We start from the raw sequence: 22,185 nt of genomic DNA, 5'->3' as shown, positions 1-22,185 counted from the left end.
AATGTATGTATTCATAGTTCTACAATGCCCTAAATTCTCAAAAAATAAACCCGATTCCGACCTTTCAACCGTCCACCCACACTACTCTTCCGATGTATCGAACACAAAACATGTTTTCCCTTTTCCCCAAATTCCCGGTTTTCCCCAAAATTCCCCGAATTTTCTCCCCATTGACAATGAATGGGCAATATACAATTGACTCCATAACCCACATTTCTTATCCGATTCGAACCGTTCCACCATCCACACACTCCACTCCCAGGGAATTCTAGTTTCTTTAGCTAATGTCACTTAGCGCACCAATCAATCTTAGCCAATGCAGACGCTAACTAACAATTTTTACACAACAAACGGACTGCACCGTTCACACTAAAAAGACTGGAGAAGTGAGTAGCAACCAAAATAAATAAATGCTAATGCTAATTAGTGGAGAGCATGAAGGGGGGACTTACCAATATTGTGGTCATAAGGCGTCTCTGTAAAAAAAAAAAAAGGAAATCATGTTTCATTTCCCCGCAGGTCTGATGCGTATGCAGGAGTTGATCAAGGCGCCCGCCAAACTCAACCTGAAGATCAAAATCCGCCAGCTGACGCCGGGCAACCAGGACGCACGGCCGCTGCTGAAGGAGCTGAAGAAGGACAAGGAGTTCTTCATCCTCTTCGACTGCTCCTACCACATGGCCTCGGAGCTCCTCAAGCAGGTGCCGGCCATTTCTTTCCACGCAAATATGATGTTTTCACACTTCACAAGAAACATTTTTCACTTGTCAAGTCAGCGCAATTGAAGTGTATTGGACATTTTCTAATCAAGTAGTCAAACAAGATTGTCTTTCTTTTGATTTACTCGAAAAGCTTGAGCATTCGGAAAGGCAGAGGTCACATTCGCAGCGAGTAAGGAAGGAATGCGCAAGAGGAGAAGAGATGCGTTATTTTTTTTTGTACACTGAATACAAGGTGGGAGGGCGGGAGTAGGCTCAGTTTGGAGGGGGGAGAGAGCATATGATGCAACTCAGTGGAAAGCACCGGGTCATCCAGACAATGATGTGCTGTTAAGAGGGATTATTGCGAAATGAATCCATGTATTCTTACACCACTGCCCGTTTCACTCACCCTGGACATTGAAGCCAATATTTTTCCTGGTTCCAAAATGTCCCTGGTTAACAAGACTTCCCGCTTTTGAATATCACTGTTTTTACGCTTTCTTCTTCAGACTACTTCTGTGATATTTTTCATCCGATTCTAACCGTTCCACCATCAGAGCGTTCCTCTTAGTCAGGACATTCAAGTTATCTGTTTTTCGGACATTTTCTGTGAGTATTTCCGATTTACCGTCACACCTATTCTCTAATAAAAGTTGCTACTACTTCCGCATTTCTCGACCGATTCAAACAATTCCAACGCCAACCCACTCAGTTCACTCAGGACAATTGTGCTCCGTCGCATATTTCACGGAATTCCAGGGTTTTCAAGAATTTCCCAAAATTTCCGGGAAATTCCTATCGAAGCGAAAGGGGATTTTCCAAGTTCAACAACGTCCACATTTCTCAACCGTTCCACCATCCGCACACTCTGCTCACCCTAGACATTTTGAACGGGAAAATTTCCCGATTACCCGGAATTACCAGGAAAATTAATGGGCAATATACAAACTTTTAGATGCACCACGTTTCTCAACGGATTTGAACAGTTCCAAAATGCTCCTTGCTCTAACTGTTAGCATGCTAACTGTTAGCATGCTAACACTAGCATGCTAACTTTTTCAAGATTTTTTTTTTTGGCAAGTTTTTGCAGCAATACACGTTAGAGCAGGGGTGTCCAAACTTTTTAAAATAAAATTTATAAAAAATATATATATATAAATAAAATACTACCACTACTAGTACTACTAATAATAATACTAATAAATAAAGTAGGAAATCACAGGCAGAAGTCAACATAAAACCACAGACAGGTGCATTCCTGAATGGCCTTAGAGAGACATAGCAACCCACAAGCAAACAAAGGGCTCATCAACCACCCACATTTCTATTTTGATTCAATCAGGGTTAATTTGGAGATCAGTTTCTCCTACATACCTCAGAAAAGGCACCCCACAGTTCCTAGTCAGCCTAATCCTCTCCAGTTTGAGAAAATACAGACCATCTTCAATCCGGCGGGTGTGGCAAGGGGGCGCTGTTGCCTTCCAACTCAACACAACCAGTCTTCTAGCCTATAAAGTAGCGAGGAATCATCTCATTTACAACATCGAAGATAAATCCATGAAACCCTCCGTAGCCGCACTGTGGTAAATGCATTCCTGCATAGTAAATTGAACGGTCACACTTACACGACATTAATCCTACGTAGTAATGCTGGTTGAGGCTGAGCCAATCAGTGGCCACGGTACTGAAAAGTGCTCATCTAGGGACATCAAAGTACTTATGAGGGTTTTTCCCCTACATGTCATTTTACCACCGTGGCAAAATAAAAGCAGCCACAGCTTAAGAGTACTGAAAAGTGCGCCCCGATTGGTTGGTTTGGTGCCATCTAGTGGCCAATACTACTGAAGTATTGACATTTTTAGTTCATTCAACCATTTTTATTATGCTTGAAAACATACAAAAACCTGCGATACTGCGATACCACAAGCTTTAACTTGCGCATTCTGTTGTTCAGCTTTCCTCCATGGGAATGATGACGGAGTACTACCACTTCTTCTTCACCACGCTGGTGAGTTGTCGCACGGATCCCCCGCTGTTAGCTGTAGCTCAGAGCTTGCTAAATAAAAATATTTGCTGCGTGGCAGGATTTGTTCGCCCTGGACTTGGAGCCGTATCGCTACAGCGGCGTCAACATGACGGGCTTCCGACTGCTCAACATCGACGACCCCTGGGTGGCGTCCACCATGGACAAGTGGGCCATGGAGAGACTGCAGGGGCCCAAACAGGACAGCGGCCTGATGGACGGCGTGATGACGGTAAAACGCCACCGCCTGGTGCGATACTGTCATTGCTGTGCAGAGCGGGGGTGTGCAGACCTTTTCCACTGAGGGCCTCACACTGAAAAATCTAAGCATGCGGCGGTCATTTAGATATTTTTTTGTCAAAACCAACACAATATATGGATTATTTTTTACCTCAAGGGTCTCAGTCATAAACATTTTGAAAATAGGCTCCAGTACCCACCCCCCCGCGACCCCGAAAGGGACAAGCGGTAGAAAAATGGATGGATGGATGGAGGTCATATATTAATTTAAAAAAAATAAAAATTAATAAAAAATAATAATAAAAAAATATATATATATATATATATTAAAAATATTAATTAATATATTAATACAAAAATAAAAATATAAGATATATATATATATATTTTTTTTTTTAAATTAATATATGACTTCCATCCATCCATTTAAAAAAAAAAAAAATATATATATATATATATATATATATATATATATATATATATATATATATATATATATATATATATATATATATATATATATATATATATGAATTAATATATTAATAAAAAATAAAAAAAATAAAAAATATATATATATACATATATATATATTATATATATTTATTTATTTATTTTATTAACATATGACTTCCATCCATCCATTTAAAAAAAAAAAAAATATATATATATATATATATATATATATATATATATATATATATATATATATATATATATATATATATATATATATATATATATATATATATATATATATATATATATATACATATATACATATATATATATATATATATATATATATATATATATATAAAATATATTCATTAATATATTAATTTAAAAAATAAATATATATATATATATATATATTTTATAACTATTTATTTATTTTATTAATATATGACTTCCATCCATCCATTTAAAAACACAAATAAACAAGCAAACAAAAACAAAAACAAAAAAAACAACAACAAAAAAAATATATATATATATATATATACAGTATTTAAAAAAAAAAATATATATATATGACTTCTATCCATCCATTTTTCTACCGCTTGTCCCTTACGGCCTTGTCCCTTCAGGTCTGTTGATATAAAATACATTTTTAAATATATATATATATATATATATATATATATATATATATATATATATATATATATATATATATATATATATATATATATATATATATATATATATATATATATATATATATATATATATATATATATATATATATATATATATGTTTTTTAATGTTCATCTCTTTTTGTCAAAAAAAACTGTCTTATGGCAAAAACACAAAATATGCAATATTTCCCCCCCAAAATATTTTCAAAGTGATAAATAATAAATATAGGGAATATTTGATGTGAAGTAATTGAAGCCTTGAATATTTCAATAATTCATAACAATATTGATTTTTATTAGGGATGTCCGATAATGGCTTTTTGCCGATATCCGATATTCCGATATTGTCCAACTCTTTAATTACCGATACCGATATCAACCGATACCGATATCAACCGATATATACAGTCGTGGAATTAACACATTATTATGCCTAATTTGGACAACCAGGTATGGTGAAGATAAGGTACTTTTTAAAAAAATTAGTAAAATAAGATAAATAAATTAAAAACATTTTATTGAATAAAAAAGAAAGTACAACAATATAAAAACAGTTACATAGAAACTAGTAATGAATGAAAATTAGTAAAATTAACTGTTAAAGGTTAGTACTATTAGTGGAGCAGCAGCACGCACAATCATGTGTGCTTACGGACTGTATCCCTTGCAGACTGTATTGATATATATTGATATATAATGTAGGAAGCAGAATATTAATAACAGAAAGAAACAACCCTTTTGTGTGAATGAGGAGGGAGGTTTTTTGGGTTGGTGCATTAATTGTAAGTGTATCTTGTGTTTTTTATGTTGATTTAATAAAAAAAAAAAAAAAAAAAAAAAACGATACCGATAATAAAAAAAAACGATACCGATAATTTCTGATATTACATTTTAACGCATTTATCGGCCGATAATATCGGCAGGCCGATATTATCGGACATCCCTAATTTTTATGCATTATTATTTTTTGAGCAATGACAGTTTGAAAAAAATCCCACTAAAATTATTGGGGATTTAAAAAGGCCCCACTTGTAAAAGTGTTTTAAATAAGACATAAATATATGTATATTTATGTCATGAATTGTTTTTATTTTTATTTTTTAATTAAACGTTTCTAGAATAACTTTTCTTTGTCGATTATACGTTTTTATATTTTTTCATATTTTTGTTTTATGCCCTTTTTGTAACCCTATAAAACACATAAAATATGTAATATTTTCCCCAAATAATATTTCAAAGTGTAATGTTTGATGTGAAGTCATTGAAGCCTTAAATATGTCAATAATTCATAACAACATTGATTTTGATTCATTATTATTTTTTGAGCAATGACAGTTTAAAAAAACCCACTAAAATTATTGGGGATTCAAAAGGGCCCCACTTGTAAAAGTGTTTTAAATAAGTCATAAATTGTTTTTAGTTTTTTAAATTAAACATTTCTAGATCAACTTCTCTTTGTCGATTATACATTTTTATTATTTTTTCATATTTTTGTTATACGCCCTTTTTGTAAAAAAAACCCAACCTTTTTTAATATGTCAAACACATAAAATATGTAATATTTTCCCCAAATAATATTTCAAAGTGGAATATTTCATGTGAAGTAATTGAAGCCTTAAATATGTCAATAATTCATAACAACATTGATTTTGATTCATTATTATTTTTTGAGCAATGACAGTTTAAAAAAAAACACTACAATTGTTGGGGATTTAAAAGGGCCCCACTTGTAAAAGTGTTTTAAATAAGTCATAAATTGTTTAATTTTTTAAAAAAATTAAACGTTTCTAGAATAACTTCTCTTTGTCGATTATACGTTTTTATATTTTTTCATATTTTTGTTTTATGCCCTTTTTGTAAAAAAATAAAAAACCCTATAAAACACATAAAATATGTAATATTTTTCCCAAATAATATTTCAAAGTGTAATATTTGATGTGAAGTAATTGAAGCCTTAAATATGTCAAAAATTCATAACAACATTGATTTTGATTCATTATTATTTTTTGAGCAATGACAGTTTAAAAAAAACCCACTACAATTATTGGGGATTCAAAAGGGCCCCACTTGTAAAAGTGTTTTAAATAAGTCATAAATTGTTTTTAGTTTTTTAAATTAAACATTTCTAGATCAACTTCTCTTTGTCGATTATACATTTTTATTATTTTTTCATATTTTTGTTATACGCCCTTTTTGTAAAAAAAACCCAACCTTTTTTAATATGTCAAACACGTAAAATATGTAATATTTTCCCCAAATAATATTTCAAAGTGTAATATTTGATGTGTAGTAATTGAAGCCTTAAATATGTCAATAATTGATAACAATATTAATTGTTATTCATTATTATTTTTTGAGCAATGCCAGTTTAAAAAAAATCCCACTACAATTATTGGGGATTCAAAAGGGTCCCACTTGTAAAAGTGTTTTAAATAAGTCATAAATTGGTTTTAGTTTTTTAAATTAAACATTTCTAGATCAACTTCTCTTTGTCGATTATACATTTTTATTATTTTTTCATATTTTTGTTATACGCCCTTTTTGTAAAAAAAACCCAACCTTTTTTAATATGTCAAACACATAAAATATGTAATATTTTCCCCAAATAATATTTCAAAGTGGAATATTTGATGTGTAGTAATTGAAGCCTTAAATATGTCAATAATTCATAACAATATTAATTTTTATTCATTATTATTTTGTGAGCAATGCCAGTTTAAAAAAAATCCCACTAAAATTATTGGGGATTTAAAAGGGCCCCACTTGTAAAAGTGTTTTAAATAAGTCTTAAATTGTTTACTTTTTTTTTTTTAATTAAACTTTTCTAGAATAACTTCTCTTTGTCGATTATACGTTTTTATATTTTTTCATATTTTTGTTTTATGCCCTTTTTGTAAAAAAATAAGAAACCCTATAAAACACATAAAATATGTAATATTTTCCCCAAATAATATTTCAAAGTGTAATATTTGATGTGAAGTAATTGAAGCCTTAAATATGTCAAAAATTCATAACAACATTGATTTTGATTCATTATTATTTTTTGAGCAATGACAGTTTAAAAAAAATCCCACTAAAATTATTGGGGATTCAAAAGGGCCCCACTTGTAAAAGTGTTTTAAATAAGTCATAAATTGTTAAATTTTTTGTTTAAATTAAACGTTTCCAGAATAACTTCTCTTTGTCGATTATACGTTTTTATATTTTTTCATATTTTTGTTTTATGCCCTTTTTGTAAAAAAATAAAAAACCCTATAAAACACATAAAATATGTAATATTTTCCCCAAATAATATTTCAAAGTGTAATATTTGATGTGTAGTAATTGAAGCCTTAAATATGTCAAAAATTCATAACAACATTGATTTTGATTGATTATTATTTTTTGAGCAATGACAGTTTAAAAAAAACACTACAATTGTTGGGGATTTAAAAGGGCCCCACTTGTAAAAGTGTTCTAAATAAGACATAAATATATATATTTTTTAATTAAACATTTTTAGATAAACTTTTAGTAGATTCTACATTTTTATTACGTGTTCATGTTTTTGTTTTAAGCCCTTTTTGTAAAAAAAAAAAAAAAACACCCTATAAAACACATAAAATATGTAATATTTTCCCCAAATAATATTTCAAAGTGGAATATTTGATGTGTAGTAATTGAAGCCTTAAATATGTAAATAATTGATAACAATATTAATTTGTATTCATTATTATTTTTTGAGCAATGACAGTTTAAAAAAAATCCCACTAAAATTATTGGGGATTTAAAAGGGCCCCACTTGTAAAAGTGTTTTAAATAAGTCATAAATTGTTTACATTTTTTTTTAAATTAAACGTTTCTAGAATAACTTCTCTTTGTCGATTATACGTTTTTACATTTTTTCATATTTTTGTTTTATGCCCTTTTTGTAAAAAAATAAAAAACCCTATAAAACACATAAAATATGTAATATTTTCCCCAAATAATATTTCAAAGTGTAATATTTGATGTGTAGTAATTGAAGCCTTAAATATGTCAATAATTCATAACAACATTGATTTTGATTCATTATTATTTTTTGAGCAATGACAGTTTAAAAAAACCCACTACAATTATTGGGGATTCAAAAGGGCCCCACTTGTAAAAGTGTTTTAAATAAGTCATACATTGTTTAATTATTTTTTTTAATTAAACGTTTCTAGAATAACTTGTCTTTGTCGATTATACGTTTTTATATTTTTTCATATTTTTGTTTTATGCCCTTTTTATAAAAAAATAAAAAACCCTATAAAACACATAAAATATGTAATATTTTCCCCAAATAATATTTCAAAGTGTAATATTTGATGTGAAGTAATTGAAGCCTTAAATATGTCAATAATTCATAGCAACATTGATTTTGATTCATTATTATTTTTTGAGCAATGACAGTTTAAAAAAAACCACTACAATTATTGGGGATTCAAAATGACTTCAAATGTTGTTTCAAATAAGTCATAAATTGTTTTTAGTTTTTTAAATTAAACGTTTCTAGAATAACTTCTCTTTGTCGATTATACGTTTTTATATTTTTTCATATTTTTGTTTTATGCCCTTTTTGTAAAAAAATAAAAAACCCTATAAAACACATAAAATATGTAATATTTTCCCCAAATAATATTTCAAAGTGGAATATTTCATGTGAAGTAATTGAAGCCTTAAATATGTCAATAATTGATAACAATACTAATTTTTATTCATTATTATTTTTTGAGCAATGACAGTTTAAAAAAAACCCACTACAATTATTGGGGATTTAAAAGGGCCCCACTTGTAAAAGTGTTTTAAATAAGTCATAAATTGTTTAAAATTTTTTTTAAATTAAACGTTTCTAGAATAACTTCTCTTTGTCGATTATACGTTTTTATATTTTTTCATATTTTTGTTTTATGCCCTTTTTGTAAAAAAATAAGAAACCCTATAAAACACATAAAATATGTAATATTTTCCCCAAATAATATTTCAAAGTGTAATATTTGATGTGAAGTAATTGAAGCCTTAAATATGTCAAAAATTCATAACAACATTGATTTTGATTCATTATTATTTTTTGAGCAATGACAGTTTAAAAAAAATCCCACTAAAATTATTGGGGATTCAAAAGGGCCCCACTTGTAAAAGTGTTTTAAATAAGTCATAAATTGTTAAATTTTTTGTTTAAATTAAACGTTTCCAGAATAACTTCTCTTTGTCGATTATACGTTTTTATATTTTTTCATATTTTTGTTTTATGCCCTTTTTGTAAAAAAATAAAAAACCCTATAAAACACATAAAATATGTAATATTTTCCCCAAATAATATTTCAAAGTGTAATATTTGATGTGTAGTAATTGAAGCCTTAAATATGTCAAAAATTCATAACAACATTGATTTTGATTGATTATTATTTTTTGAGCAATGACAGTTTAAAAAAAACACTACAATTGTTGGGGATTTAAAAGGGCCCCACTTGTAAAAGTGTTCTAAATAAGACATAAATATATATATTTTTTAATTAAACATTTTTAGATAAACTTTTAGTAGATTCTACATTTTTATTACGTGTTCATGTTTTTGTTTTAAGCCCTTTTTGTAAAAAAAAAAAAAAACACCCTATAAAACACATAAAATATGTAATATTTTCCCCAAATAATATTTCAAAGTGGAATATTTGATGTGTAGTAATTGAAGCCTTAAATATGTAAATAATTGATAACAATATTAATTTGTATTCATTATTATTTTTTGAGCAATGACAGTTTAAAAAAAATCCCACTAAAATTATTGGGGATTCAAAAGGGCCCCACTTGTAAAAGTGTTTTAAATAAGTCATAAATTGTTTACATTTTTTTTTAAATTAAACGTTTCTAGAATAACTTCTCTTTGTCGATTATACGTTTTTACATTTTTTCATATTTTTGTTTTATGCCCTTTTTGTAAAAAAATAAAAAACCCTATAAAACACATAAAATATGTAATATTTTCCCCAAATAATATTTCAAAGTGTAATATTTGATGTGAAGTAATTGAAGCCTTAAATATGTCAATAATTCATAACAACATTGATTTTGATTCATTATTATTTTTTGAGCAATGACAGTTTAAAAAAACCCACTACAATTATTGGGGATTCAAAAGGGCCCCACTTGTAAAAGTGTTTTAAATAAGTCATACATTGTTTAATTATTTTTTTTAATTAAACGTTTCTAGAATAACTTGTCTTTGTCGATTATACGTTTTTATATTTTTTCATATTTTTGTTTTATGCCCTTTTTATAAAAAAATAAAAAACCCTATAAAACACATAAAATATGTAATATTTTCCCCAAATAATATTTCAAAGTGTAATATTTGATGTGAAGTAATTGAAGCCTTAAATATGTCAATAATTCATAGCAACATTGATTTTGATTCATTATTATTTTTTGAGCAATGACAGTTTAAAAAAAACCACTACAATTATTGGGGATTCAAAATGACTTCAAATGTTGTTTCAAATAAGTCATAAATTGTTTTTAGTTTTTTAAATTAAACGTTTCTAGAATAACTTCTCTTTGTCGATTATACGTTTTTATATTTTTTCATATTTTTGTTTTATGCCCTTTTTGTAAAAAAATAAAAAACCCTATAAAACACATAAAATATGTAATATTTTCCCCAAATAATATTTCAAAGTGGAATATTTCATGTGAAGTAATTGAAGCCTTAAATATGTCAATAATTGATAACAATACTAATTTTTATTCATTATTATTTTTTGAGCAATGACAGTTTAAAAAAAACCCACTACAATTATTGGGGATTTAAAAGGGCCCCACTTGTAAAAGTGTTTTAAATAAGTCATAAATTGTTTAATTTTTTTTTTTAAATTAAACGTTTCTAGAATAACTTCTCTTTGTCGATTATACGTTTTTATATTTTTTCATATTTTTGTTTTATGCCCTTTTTGTAAAAAAAAATAAAAAACCCTATAAAACACATAAAATATGTAATATTTTCCCCAAATAATATTTCAAAGTGTAATATTTGATGTGTAGTAATTGAAGCCTTACATATGTCAAAAATTCATAACAACATTGATTTTGATTGATTATTATTTTTTGAGCAATGACAGTTTAAAAAAAACACTACAATTGTTGGGGATTTAAAAGGGCCCCACTTGTAAAAGTGTTCTAAATAAGACATAAATATATATTTTTTTTAATTAAACATTTTTAGATCAACTTTTAGTGGATTCTACTTTTTTATTACGTGTTCATGTTTTTGTTTTAAGCCCTTTTTGTAAAAAAAAAAAGCAAAACACCCCTATAAAACACATAAAATATGTAATATTTTCCCCAAATAATATTTCAAAGTGGAATATTTGATGTGTAGTAATTGAAGCCTTAAATATGTAAATAATTGATAACAATATTAATTTGTATTCATTATTATTTTTTGAGCAATGACAGTTTAAAAAAAAATCCCACTAAAATTATTGGGGATTCAAAAGGGCCCCACTTGTAAAAGTGTTTTAAATAAGTCATAAATTGTTTACATTTTTTTTTAAATTAAACGTTTCTGGAATAACTTGTCTTTGTCGATTATACGTTTTTATATTTTTTCATATTTTTGTTTTATGCCCTTTTTGTAAAAAAATAAAAAACCCTATAAAACACATAAAATATGTAATATTTTCCCCAAATAATATTTCAAAGTGTAATATTTGATGTGAAGTAATTGAAGCCTTAAATATGTCAATAATTCATAGCAACATTGATTTTGATTCATTATTATTTTTTGAGCAATGACAGTTTAAAAAAACCCACTACAATTATTGGGGATTCAAAATGGCCCCACTTGTAAAAGTGTTTCAAATAAGTCATAAATTGTTTTTAGTTTTTTAAATTAAACGTTTCTAGAATAACTTCTCTTTGTCGATTATACGTTTTTATATTTTTTCATATTTTTGTTTTATGCCCTTTTTGTAAAAAAATAAAAAACCCTATAAAACACATAAAATATGTAATATTTTCCCCAAATAATATTTCAAAGTGTAATATTTGATGTGTAGTAATTGAAGCCTTAAATATGTCAAAAATTCATAACAACATTGATTTTGATTGATTATTATTTTTTGAGCAATGACAGTTTAAAAAAAACACTACAATTGTTGGGGATTTAAAAGGGCCCCACTTGTAAAAGTGTTCTAAATAAGACATAAATATATATATTTTTTAATTAAACATTTTTAGATAAACTTTTAGTAGATTCTACATTTTTATTACGTGTTCATGTTTTTGTTTTAAGCCCTTTTTGTAAAAAAAAAAAAAAAACACCCTATAAAACACATAAAATATGTAATATTTTCCCCAAATAATATTTCAAAGTGGAATATTTGATGTGTAGTAATTGAAGCCTTAAATATGTAAATAATTGATAACAATATTAATTTGTATTCATTATTATTTTTTGAGCAATGACAGTTTAAAAAAAATCCCACTAAAATTATTGGGGATTTAAAAGGGCCCCACTTGTAAAAGTGTTTTAAATAAGTCATAAATTGTTTACATTTTTTTTTAAATTAAACGTTTCTAGAATAACTTCTCTTTGTCGATTATACGTTTTTACATTTTTTCATATTTTTGTTTTATGCCCTTTTTGTAAAAAAATAAAAAACCCTATAAAACACATAAAATATGTAATATTTTCCCCAAATAATATTTCAAAGTGTAATATTTGATGTGTAGTAATTGAAGCCTTAAATATGTCAATAATTCATAACAACATTGATTTTGATTCATTATTATTTTTTGAGCAATGACAGTTTAAAAAAACCCACTACAATTATTGGGGATTCAAAAGGGCCCCACTTGTAAAAGTGTTTTAAATAAGTCATACATTGTTTAATTATTTTTTTTAATTAAACGTTTCTAGAATAACTTGTCTTTGTCGATTATACGTTTTTATATTTTTTCATATTTTTGTTTTATGCCCTTTTTATAAAAAAATAAAAAACCCTATAAAACACATAAAATATGTAATATTTTCCCCAAATAATATTTCAAAGTGTAATATTTGATGTGAAGTAATTGAAGCCTTAAATATGTCAATAATTCATAGCAACATTGATTTTGATTCATTATTATTTTTTGAGCAATGACAGTTTAAAAAAAACCACTACAATTATTGGGGATTCAAAATGACTTCAAATGTTGTTTCAAATAAGTCATAAATTGTTTTTAGTTTTTTAAATTAAACGTTTCTAGAATAACTTCTCTTTGTCGATTATACGTTTTTATATTTTTTCATATTTTTGTTTTATGCCCTTTTTGTAAAAAAATAAAAAACCCTATAAAACACATAAAATATGTAATATTTTCCCCAAATAATATTTCAAAGTGGAATATTTCATGTGAAGTAATTGAAGCCTTAAATATGTCAATAATTGATAACAATACTAATTTTTATTCATTATTATTTTTTGAGCAATGACAGTTTAAAAAAAACCCACTACAATTATTGGGGATTTAAAAGGGCCCCACTTGTAAAAGTGTTTTAAATAAGTCATAAATTGTTTAAATTTTTTTTTAAATTAAACGTTTCTAGAATAACTTCTCTTTGTCGATTATACGTTTTTATATTTTTTCATATTTTTGTTTTATGCCCTTTTTGTAAAAAAATAAGAAACCCTATAAAACACATAAAATATGTAATATTTTCCCCAAATAATATTTCAAAGTGTAATATTTGATGTGAAGTAATTGAAGCCTTAAATATGTCAAAAATTCATAACAACATTGATTTTGATTCATTATTATTTTTTGAGCAATGACAGTTTAAAAAAAATCCCACTAAAATTATTGGGGATTCAAAAGGGCCCCACTTGTAAAAGTGTTTTAAATAAGTCATAAATTGTTAAATTTTTTGTTTAAATTAAACGTTTCCAGAATAACTTCTCTTTGTCGATTATACGTTTTTATATTTTTTCATATTTTTGTTTTATGCCCTTTTTGTAAAAAAATAAAAAACCCTATAAAACACATAAAATATGTAATATTTTCCCCAAATAATATTTCAAAGTGTAATATTTGATGTGTAGTAATTGAAGCCTTAAATATGTCAAAAATTCATAACAACATTGATTTTGATTGATTATTATTTTTTGAGCAATGACAGTTTAAAAAAAACACTACAATTGTTGGGGATTTAAAAGGGCCCCACTTGTAAAAGTGTTCTAAATAAGACATAAATATATATATTTTTTAATTAAACATTTTTAGATAAACTTTTAGTAGATTCTACATTTTTATTACGTGTTCATGTTTTTGTTTTAAGCCCTTTTTGTAAAAAAAAAAAAAAAACACCCTATAAAACACATAAAATATGTAATATTTTCCCCAAATAATATTTCAAAGTGGAATATTTGATGTGTAGTAATTGAAGCCTTAAATATGTAAATAATTGATAACAATATTAATTTGTATTCATTATTATTTTTTGAGCAATGACAGTTTAAAAAAAATCCCACTAAAATTATTGGGGATTCAAAAGGGCCCCACTTGTAAAAGTGTTTTAAATAAGTCATAAATTGTTTACATTTTTTTTTAAATTAAACGTTTCTAGAATAACTTCTCTTTGTCGATTATACGTTTTTACATTTTTTCATATTTTTGTTTTATGCCCTTTTTGTAAAAAAATAAAAAACCCTATAAAACACATAAAATATGTAATATTTTCCCCAAATAATATTTCAAAGTGTAATATTTGATGTGTAGTAATTGAAGCCTTAAATATGTCAATAATTCATAACAACATTGATTTTGATTCATTATTATTTTTTGAGCAATGGCAGTTTAAAAAAACCCACTACAATTATTGGGGATTCAAAAGGGCCCCACTTGTAAAAGTGTTTTAAATAAGTCATACATTGTTTAATTATTTTTTTTAATTAAACGTTTCTAGAATAACTTGTCTTTGTCGATTATACGTTTTTATATTTTTTCATATTTTTGTTTTATGCCCTTTTTATAAAAAAATAAAAAACCCTATAAAACACATAAAATATGTAATATTTTCCCCAAATAATATTTCAAAGTGTAATATTTGATGTGAAGTAATTGAAGCCTTAAATATGTCAATAATTCATAGCAACATTGATTTTGATTCATTATTATTTTTTGAGCAATGACAGTTTAAAAAAAACCACTACAATTATTGGGGATTCAAAATGACTTCAAATGTTGTTTCAAATAAGTCATAAATTGTTTTTAGTTTTTTAAATTAAACGTTTCTAGAATAACTTCTCTTTGTCGATTATACGTTTTTATATTTTTTCATATTTTTGTTTTATGCCCTTTTTGTAAAAAAATAAAAAACCCTATAAAACACATAAAATATGTAATATTTTCCCCAAATAATATTTCAAAGTGGAATATTTCATGTGAAGTAATTGAAGCCTTAAATATGTCAATAATTGATAACAATACTAATTTTTATTCATTATTATTTTTTGAGCAATGACAGTTTAAAAAAAACCCACTACAATTATTGGGGATTTAAAAGGGCCCCACTTGTAAAAGTGTTTTAAATAAGTCATAAATTGTTTAAATTTTTTTTTAAATTAAACGTTTCTAGAATAACTTCTCTTTGTCGATTATACGTTTTTATATTTTTTCATATTTTTGTTTTATGCCCTTTTTGTAAAAAAAAATAAAAAACCCTATAAAACACATAAAATATGTAATATTTTCCCCAAATAATATTTCAAAGTGTAATATTTGATGTGTAGTAATTGAAGCCTTACATATGTCAAAAATTCATAACAACATTGATTTTGATTGATTATTATTTTTTGAGCAATGACAGTTTAAAAAAAACACTACAATTGTTGGGGATTTAAAAGGGCCCCACTTGTAAAAGTGTTCTAAATAAGACATAAATATATATTTTTTTTAATTAAACATTTTTAGATCAACTTTTAGTGGATTCTACTTTTTTATTACGTGTTCATGTTTTTGTTTTAAGCCCTTTTTGTAAAAAAAAAAAAGCAAAACACCCCTATAAAACACATAAAATATGTAATATTTTCCCCAAATAATATTTCAAAGTGGAATATTTGATGTGTAGTAATTGAAGCCTTAAATATGTAAATAATTGATAACAATATTAATTTGTATTCATTATTATTTTTTGAGCAATGACAGTTTAAAAAAAAATCCCACTAAAATTATTGGGGATTCAAAAGGGCCCCACTTGTAAAAGTGTTTTAAATAAGTCATAAATTGTTTACATTTTTTTTTAAATTAAACGTTTCTGGAATAACTTGTCTTTGTCGATTATACGTTTTTATATTTTTTCATATTTTTGTTTTATGCCCTTTTTGTAAAAAAATAAAAAACCCTATAAAACACATAAAATATGTAATATTTTCCCCAAATAATATTTCAAAGTGTAATATTTGATGTGAAGTAATTGAAGCCTTAAATATGTCAATAATTCATAGCAACATTGATTTTGATTCATTATTATTTTTTGAGCAATGACAGTTTAAAAAAACCCACTACAATTATTGGGGATTCAAAATGGCCCCACTTGTAAAAGTGTTTCAAATAAGTCATAAATTGTTTTTAGTTTTTTAAATTAAACGTTTCTAGAATAACTTCTCTTTGTCGATTATACGTTTTTATATTTTTTCATATTTTTGTTTTATGCCCTTTTTGTAAAAAAAATAAAAAACCCTATAAAACACATAAAATATGTAATATTTTCCCCAAATAATACTTCAAAGTGGAATATTTCATGTGAAGTAATTGAAGCCTTAAATATGTCAATAATTTATAACAATACCAATTTTTATTCATAATTATTTTTTGAGCAATGACAGTTTAAAAAAAACCCACTACAATTATTGGGGATTTAAAAGGGCCCCACTTGTAAAAGTGTTTTAAATAAGTCATAAATTGTTTAAATTTTTTTTTTAAATTAAACGTTTCTAGAATAACTTCTCTTTGTCGATTATACGTTTTTATATTTTTTCATATTTTTGTTTTATGCCCTTTTTGTAAAAAAAAATAAAAAACCCTATAAAACACATAAAATATGTAATATTTTCCCCAAATAATATTTCAAAGTGTAATATTTGATGTGAAGTAATTGAAGCCTTAAATATGTCAATAATTCATAACAACATGGATTTTGATTCATTATTATTTTTTGAGCAATGACAGTTTAAAAAAAATCCCACTAAAATTATTGGGGATTCAAAAGGGCCCCACTTGTAAAAGTGTTTTAAATAAGTCATAAATTGTTTAATTTTTTTTTTAATTAAACGTTTCTAGATCAACTTCTCTTTGTTGATTATACGTTTTTATAATTTTTTCATATTTTTGTTTTATGCCCTTTTTGTAAAAAAAAAAACCCCTATAAAACACATAAAATATACAATATTTTCCCCAAATAATATTTCAAAGTGTAATATTTGATGTGTAGTAATTGAAGCCTTAAATATGTCAATAATTCATAACAACATTGATTTTGATTCATTATTATTTTTTGAGCAATGACAGTTTAAAAAAAACACTACAATTGTTGGGGATTCAAAAGGGCCCCACTTGTAAAAGGGTTTTGAATAAGACATATATATATATATATATATATATTTTTTTTTTTTTAAATTGTATTTTATTTTTTAATTAAAAGTTTGTTGATCAACTCTTAGTAGATTCTACATTTTTATTACTTTTTCATGTTTTGGTTTTATGCCCTTTTTGTAAAAACAATAATTCATAACATTGATTTTGATTCATTATTATTTTTTGAGCAATGACAGTTTGAAAAAACCCCACTAAAATTATTGGAGATTTTAAAAGGCCCCACTTGTAAAAAGTGTTTTAAATAAATCATAATTTTTTTTTAAATTAAACGTTTCTAGATCAACTTCTCTTTGTCGATTATACGATTTTATTATTTTTTCATATTTTTGTTTTACGCCCTTTTTGTAAAAAAAAAAAAAGCTACCCTTTTTAATATGTCAAACACATAAAATATGTAATATTTTCCCCAAATAATATTTCAAAGTGGAATATTTGATGTGTAGTAATTGAAGCCTTAAATATGTCAATAATTCATAACAACATTGATTTTGATTCATTATTATTTTTTGAGCAATGACAGTTTAAAAAACATTCAACTAAAATGTTTGGTGATTGAAAAAGGGCCCCACATGTAAATGTGTTTTAAATAAGACATAAATATATATATTTTTTAATTAAACGTTTCTAGATCAACTCTTAGTGGATTCTACTTTTTTATTACTTTTTCATGTTTTTGTTTTATGCCATTTTTGTAAAACAAACAAACCCTAAAGCTTGTTTTTTTATTTGTCAAACACACAAAATATGCAATATTTTCAACAAATAATTGATTCAAAGTGTAATATTTGATGTGTAGTAATTGAAGCCTTAAATATGTCAACAATTCATAACAACATTGATTTTTATTCATTATTATTTTTTTAGCAATGACAGTTTAAAAAAAACCCCACTACAATTATTGGGGATTCAAAAGGGCCCCACTTGTAAAAGGGTTTTGAATAAGACATATATATATATATATATATATATATATATATATATATATATATATATATATATATATATATATATATATATATATATATATATATATATATATATATATATATATATATGTACATATATATATATATATATATATATATATATACATATATATATATATATATATATATATATATATATATATATATATATATATATATATATATATATATATATATATATATATATATATATATATATATATATATATATATATATATATTTTTTTTTTTTAAATTGTATTTTATTTTTTAATTAAAAGTTTGTTGATCAACTCTTAGTAGATTCTACATTTTTATTACTTTTTCATGTTTTTGTTTTATGCCCTTTTTGTAAAAACAATAATTCATAACATTGATTTTGATTCATTATTATTTTTTGAGCAATGACAGTTTGAAAAAACCCCTCTAAAATTATTGGGGATTTTAAAAGGCCCCACTTGTAAAAGTGTTTTAAATAAATCATAATTTTTTTTTTAATTAAACGTTTCTAGATCAACTTCTCTTTGTCGATTATAGGTTTTTATTATTTTTTCATATTTTTGTTTTACGCCCTTTTTGTAAAAAAAAAAAAGCTAAATTTTTTAATATGTCAAACACATAAAATATGTAATATTTTTCCCAAATAATATTTCAAAGTGGAATATTTGATGTGTAGTAATTGAAGCCTTAAATATGTCAATAATTCATAACAACATTGATTTTGATTCATTATTATTTTTTGAGCAATGACAGTTTAAAAAATCCCACTACAATTGTTGGGGATTTAAAAGGGTCCCACTTGTAAAAGTGTTCTAAATAAGACATAAATATATATATTTTTTAATTAAACATTTTTAGATCAACTTTTAGTGGATTCTACTTTTTTATTACGTGTTCATGTTTTTGTTTTAAGCCCTTTTTGTAAAACAAAACAAAACACCCTATAAAACACATAAAATATGTAATATTTTCCCCAAATAATATTTCAAAGTGGAATATTTGATGTGTAGTAATTGAAGCCTTAAATATGTCAATAATTCATAACAATATTAATTTGTATTCATTATTATTTTTTGAGCAATGCGAGTTTAAAAAAAATCCCACTACAATTATTGGGGATTCAAAAGGGCCCCACTTGTAAAAGTGTTTTAAATAAGTCATAAATTGTTTAAAATTTTTTTTTAATTAAACGTTTCTAGAATAACTTCTCTTTGTCGATTATACGTTTTTTACATTTTTTCATATTTTTGTTTTATGCCCTTTTTGTAAAAAAATAAAAAACCCTATAAAACACATAAAATATGTAATATTTTCCCCAAATAATATTTCAAAGTGTAATATTTGATGTGTAGTAATTGAAGCCTTAAATATGTCAATAATTGATAACAATATTAATTTTTATTCATTATTATTTTTTGAGCAATGCCAGTTTTAAAAAAATCCCACTAAAATTATTGGGGATTCAAAAGGGCCCCACTTGTAAAAGTGTTTTAAATAAGTCATAAATTGTGTAATTTTTTTTTTTAAATAAACGTTTCTAGAATAACTTCTCTTTGTCGATTATACGTTTTTATATTTTTTCATATTTTTGTTTTATGCCCTTTTTGTAAAAAAAATAAAAAACCCTATAAAACACATAAAATATGTAATATTTTCCCCAAATAATATTTCAAAGTGGAATATTTGATGTGAAGTAATTGAAGCCTTAAATATGTCAATAATTCATAACAACATTGATTTTGATTCATTATTATTTTTTGAGCAATGACAGTTTAAAAAACCCCACTACAATTGTTGGGGATTTAAAAGGGCCCCACTTGTAAAAGTGTTCTAAATAAGACATAAATATATATATTTTTTAATTAAACATTTTTAGATCAACTTTCAGTGGATTCTACTTTTTTATTACGTGTTCATGTTTTTGTTTTAAGCCCTTTTTGTAAAAAAAAAAAAAACACCCTATAAAACACATAAAATATGTAATATTTTCCCCAAATAATATTTCAATGTGTAATATTTGATGTGAAGTAATTGAAGCCTTAAATATGTCAATAATTGATAGCAATATACATTTGTATTCATTATTATTTTTTGAGCAATGCCAGTTTAAAAAAAATCCCACTAAAATTATTGGGGATTCAAAAGGGTCCCACTTGTAAAAGTGTTTTAAATAAGTCATACATTTTAATTTTTTTTTTTAAATTAAACGTTTCTAGATCAACTTCTCTTTGTTGATTATACGTTTTTATAATTTTTTCATATTTTTGTTTTATGCCCTTTTTGTAAAAAAAATAAAAAACCCTATAAAACACATAAAAATGTAATATTTTCCCCAAATAATATTTCAAAGTGTAATATTTGATGTGAAGTAATTGAAGCCTTAAATATGTCAATAATTCATAACAACATTGATTTTGATTCATTATTTATTTTTAAAAATTTTTTTTTAATTAAACATATTTAGTTCAACTTCAGGCTTTTAATTTTCCCGAACATCTTTTTTCCTGTTGACAAAAATATATTTTTGTGAACTGCATCAACTATTGAAACCTTTTCCATGGACTTTGGAGTGACATGGTCTTTCTAAACTCCTCCCACAGACGGACGCCGCCCTGATGTACGACGCCGTGTTCATGGTGTCCGTGGCGTCACAGCGCGCCACCCAGATGACGGTCAGCTCCCTGCAGTGTCACCGCCATAAACCCTGGCGCTTTGGCCCGCGCTTCATGAACCTCTTCAAGGAGGTCAGTGTCTCCTCGCAAGTCCGTTTCGGAAGCTCTTTAGCGAGTCAGCGCGGGACTAACTCCAACTCAACCCTGTCTGATTGTGAACGGGAAGGTTTTGGGTTCAACGATGGGGAAAGGCAGTAATACAGCATCAATCCCAAAAGGAACCTGTTTGAAGCGTAAATACAGTATAAATGAAATCCGCGAGCAGTTTTTAACAGGACCTCGCCTCCCCCTTGGTGCAAGCCCTGGCCCACCGCTCACATTTTTCAGGAATGTAAACATGCTAAAGTTAGCATGCTAACAGTTAGCATGTATCAAGTGCCAAGTGATATGATTCTGAGGTGTACGGCTGTAATATTATAATATATAATATTGGGGTGGCGAAAATGACATTTTTAAAATTGGCTCTCTAGCGCCATCTTCAAAATGAGAAAAAATATTTGCCCCGCCTCCCAGTTTCACGTATGAATGTGAAAATCGAAACTAGTAAATTTCCAGGTTCCAAAAAATTCCAGGAACTCCCAGAATTCCCAGTTTTTGAAAGCCCTAATTTTACCCTTTTTTTTCGGCTTCATTCGGTTTGACGCTGTTTCACACCGTTTCAAATTCAAAATGTTTAGTCCCTTCAGAAATCTTTGGGAATCCTACAACAAATTTCCAGAATTTCCAGTTTTCCAGGAAATTTTTCCAATTGAAAATGAGCGGGCAATATTGTTTAAACTTCCACAATTTCCAAATTTTTCAATCAA

General features: G+C 26.2%; 1 protein-coding gene across 1 annotated transcript in view; it reads left to right on the top strand.

The window, feature by feature from the left end:
• Positions 1-22,185, top strand: part of LOC133650022 (glutamate receptor ionotropic, kainate 1-like) — a 105,085-nt gene that overhangs the window by 24,189 nt on the left and 58,711 nt on the right. The window contains exons 4-7 of the mRNA XM_062046768.1: positions 520-701; positions 2,656-2,709; positions 2,786-2,956; positions 21,308-21,451. Of these exons, the coding sequence (XP_061902752.1) occupies positions 520-701; positions 2,656-2,709; positions 2,786-2,956; positions 21,308-21,451 (551 nt within the window). The remainder of the gene's footprint in view (positions 1-519; positions 702-2,655; positions 2,710-2,785; positions 2,957-21,307; positions 21,452-22,185) is intronic.

Source organism: Entelurus aequoreus, linkage group LG05 (assembly GCF_033978785.1).
Source record: "Entelurus aequoreus isolate RoL-2023_Sb linkage group LG05, RoL_Eaeq_v1.1, whole genome shotgun sequence".
Taxonomy (NCBI): domain Eukaryota; kingdom Metazoa; phylum Chordata; class Actinopteri; order Syngnathiformes; family Syngnathidae; genus Entelurus; species Entelurus aequoreus.
The sequence above is the reverse complement of the archived record's forward strand: the minus strand, read 5'-3'. Positions and strand labels throughout refer to the sequence as shown.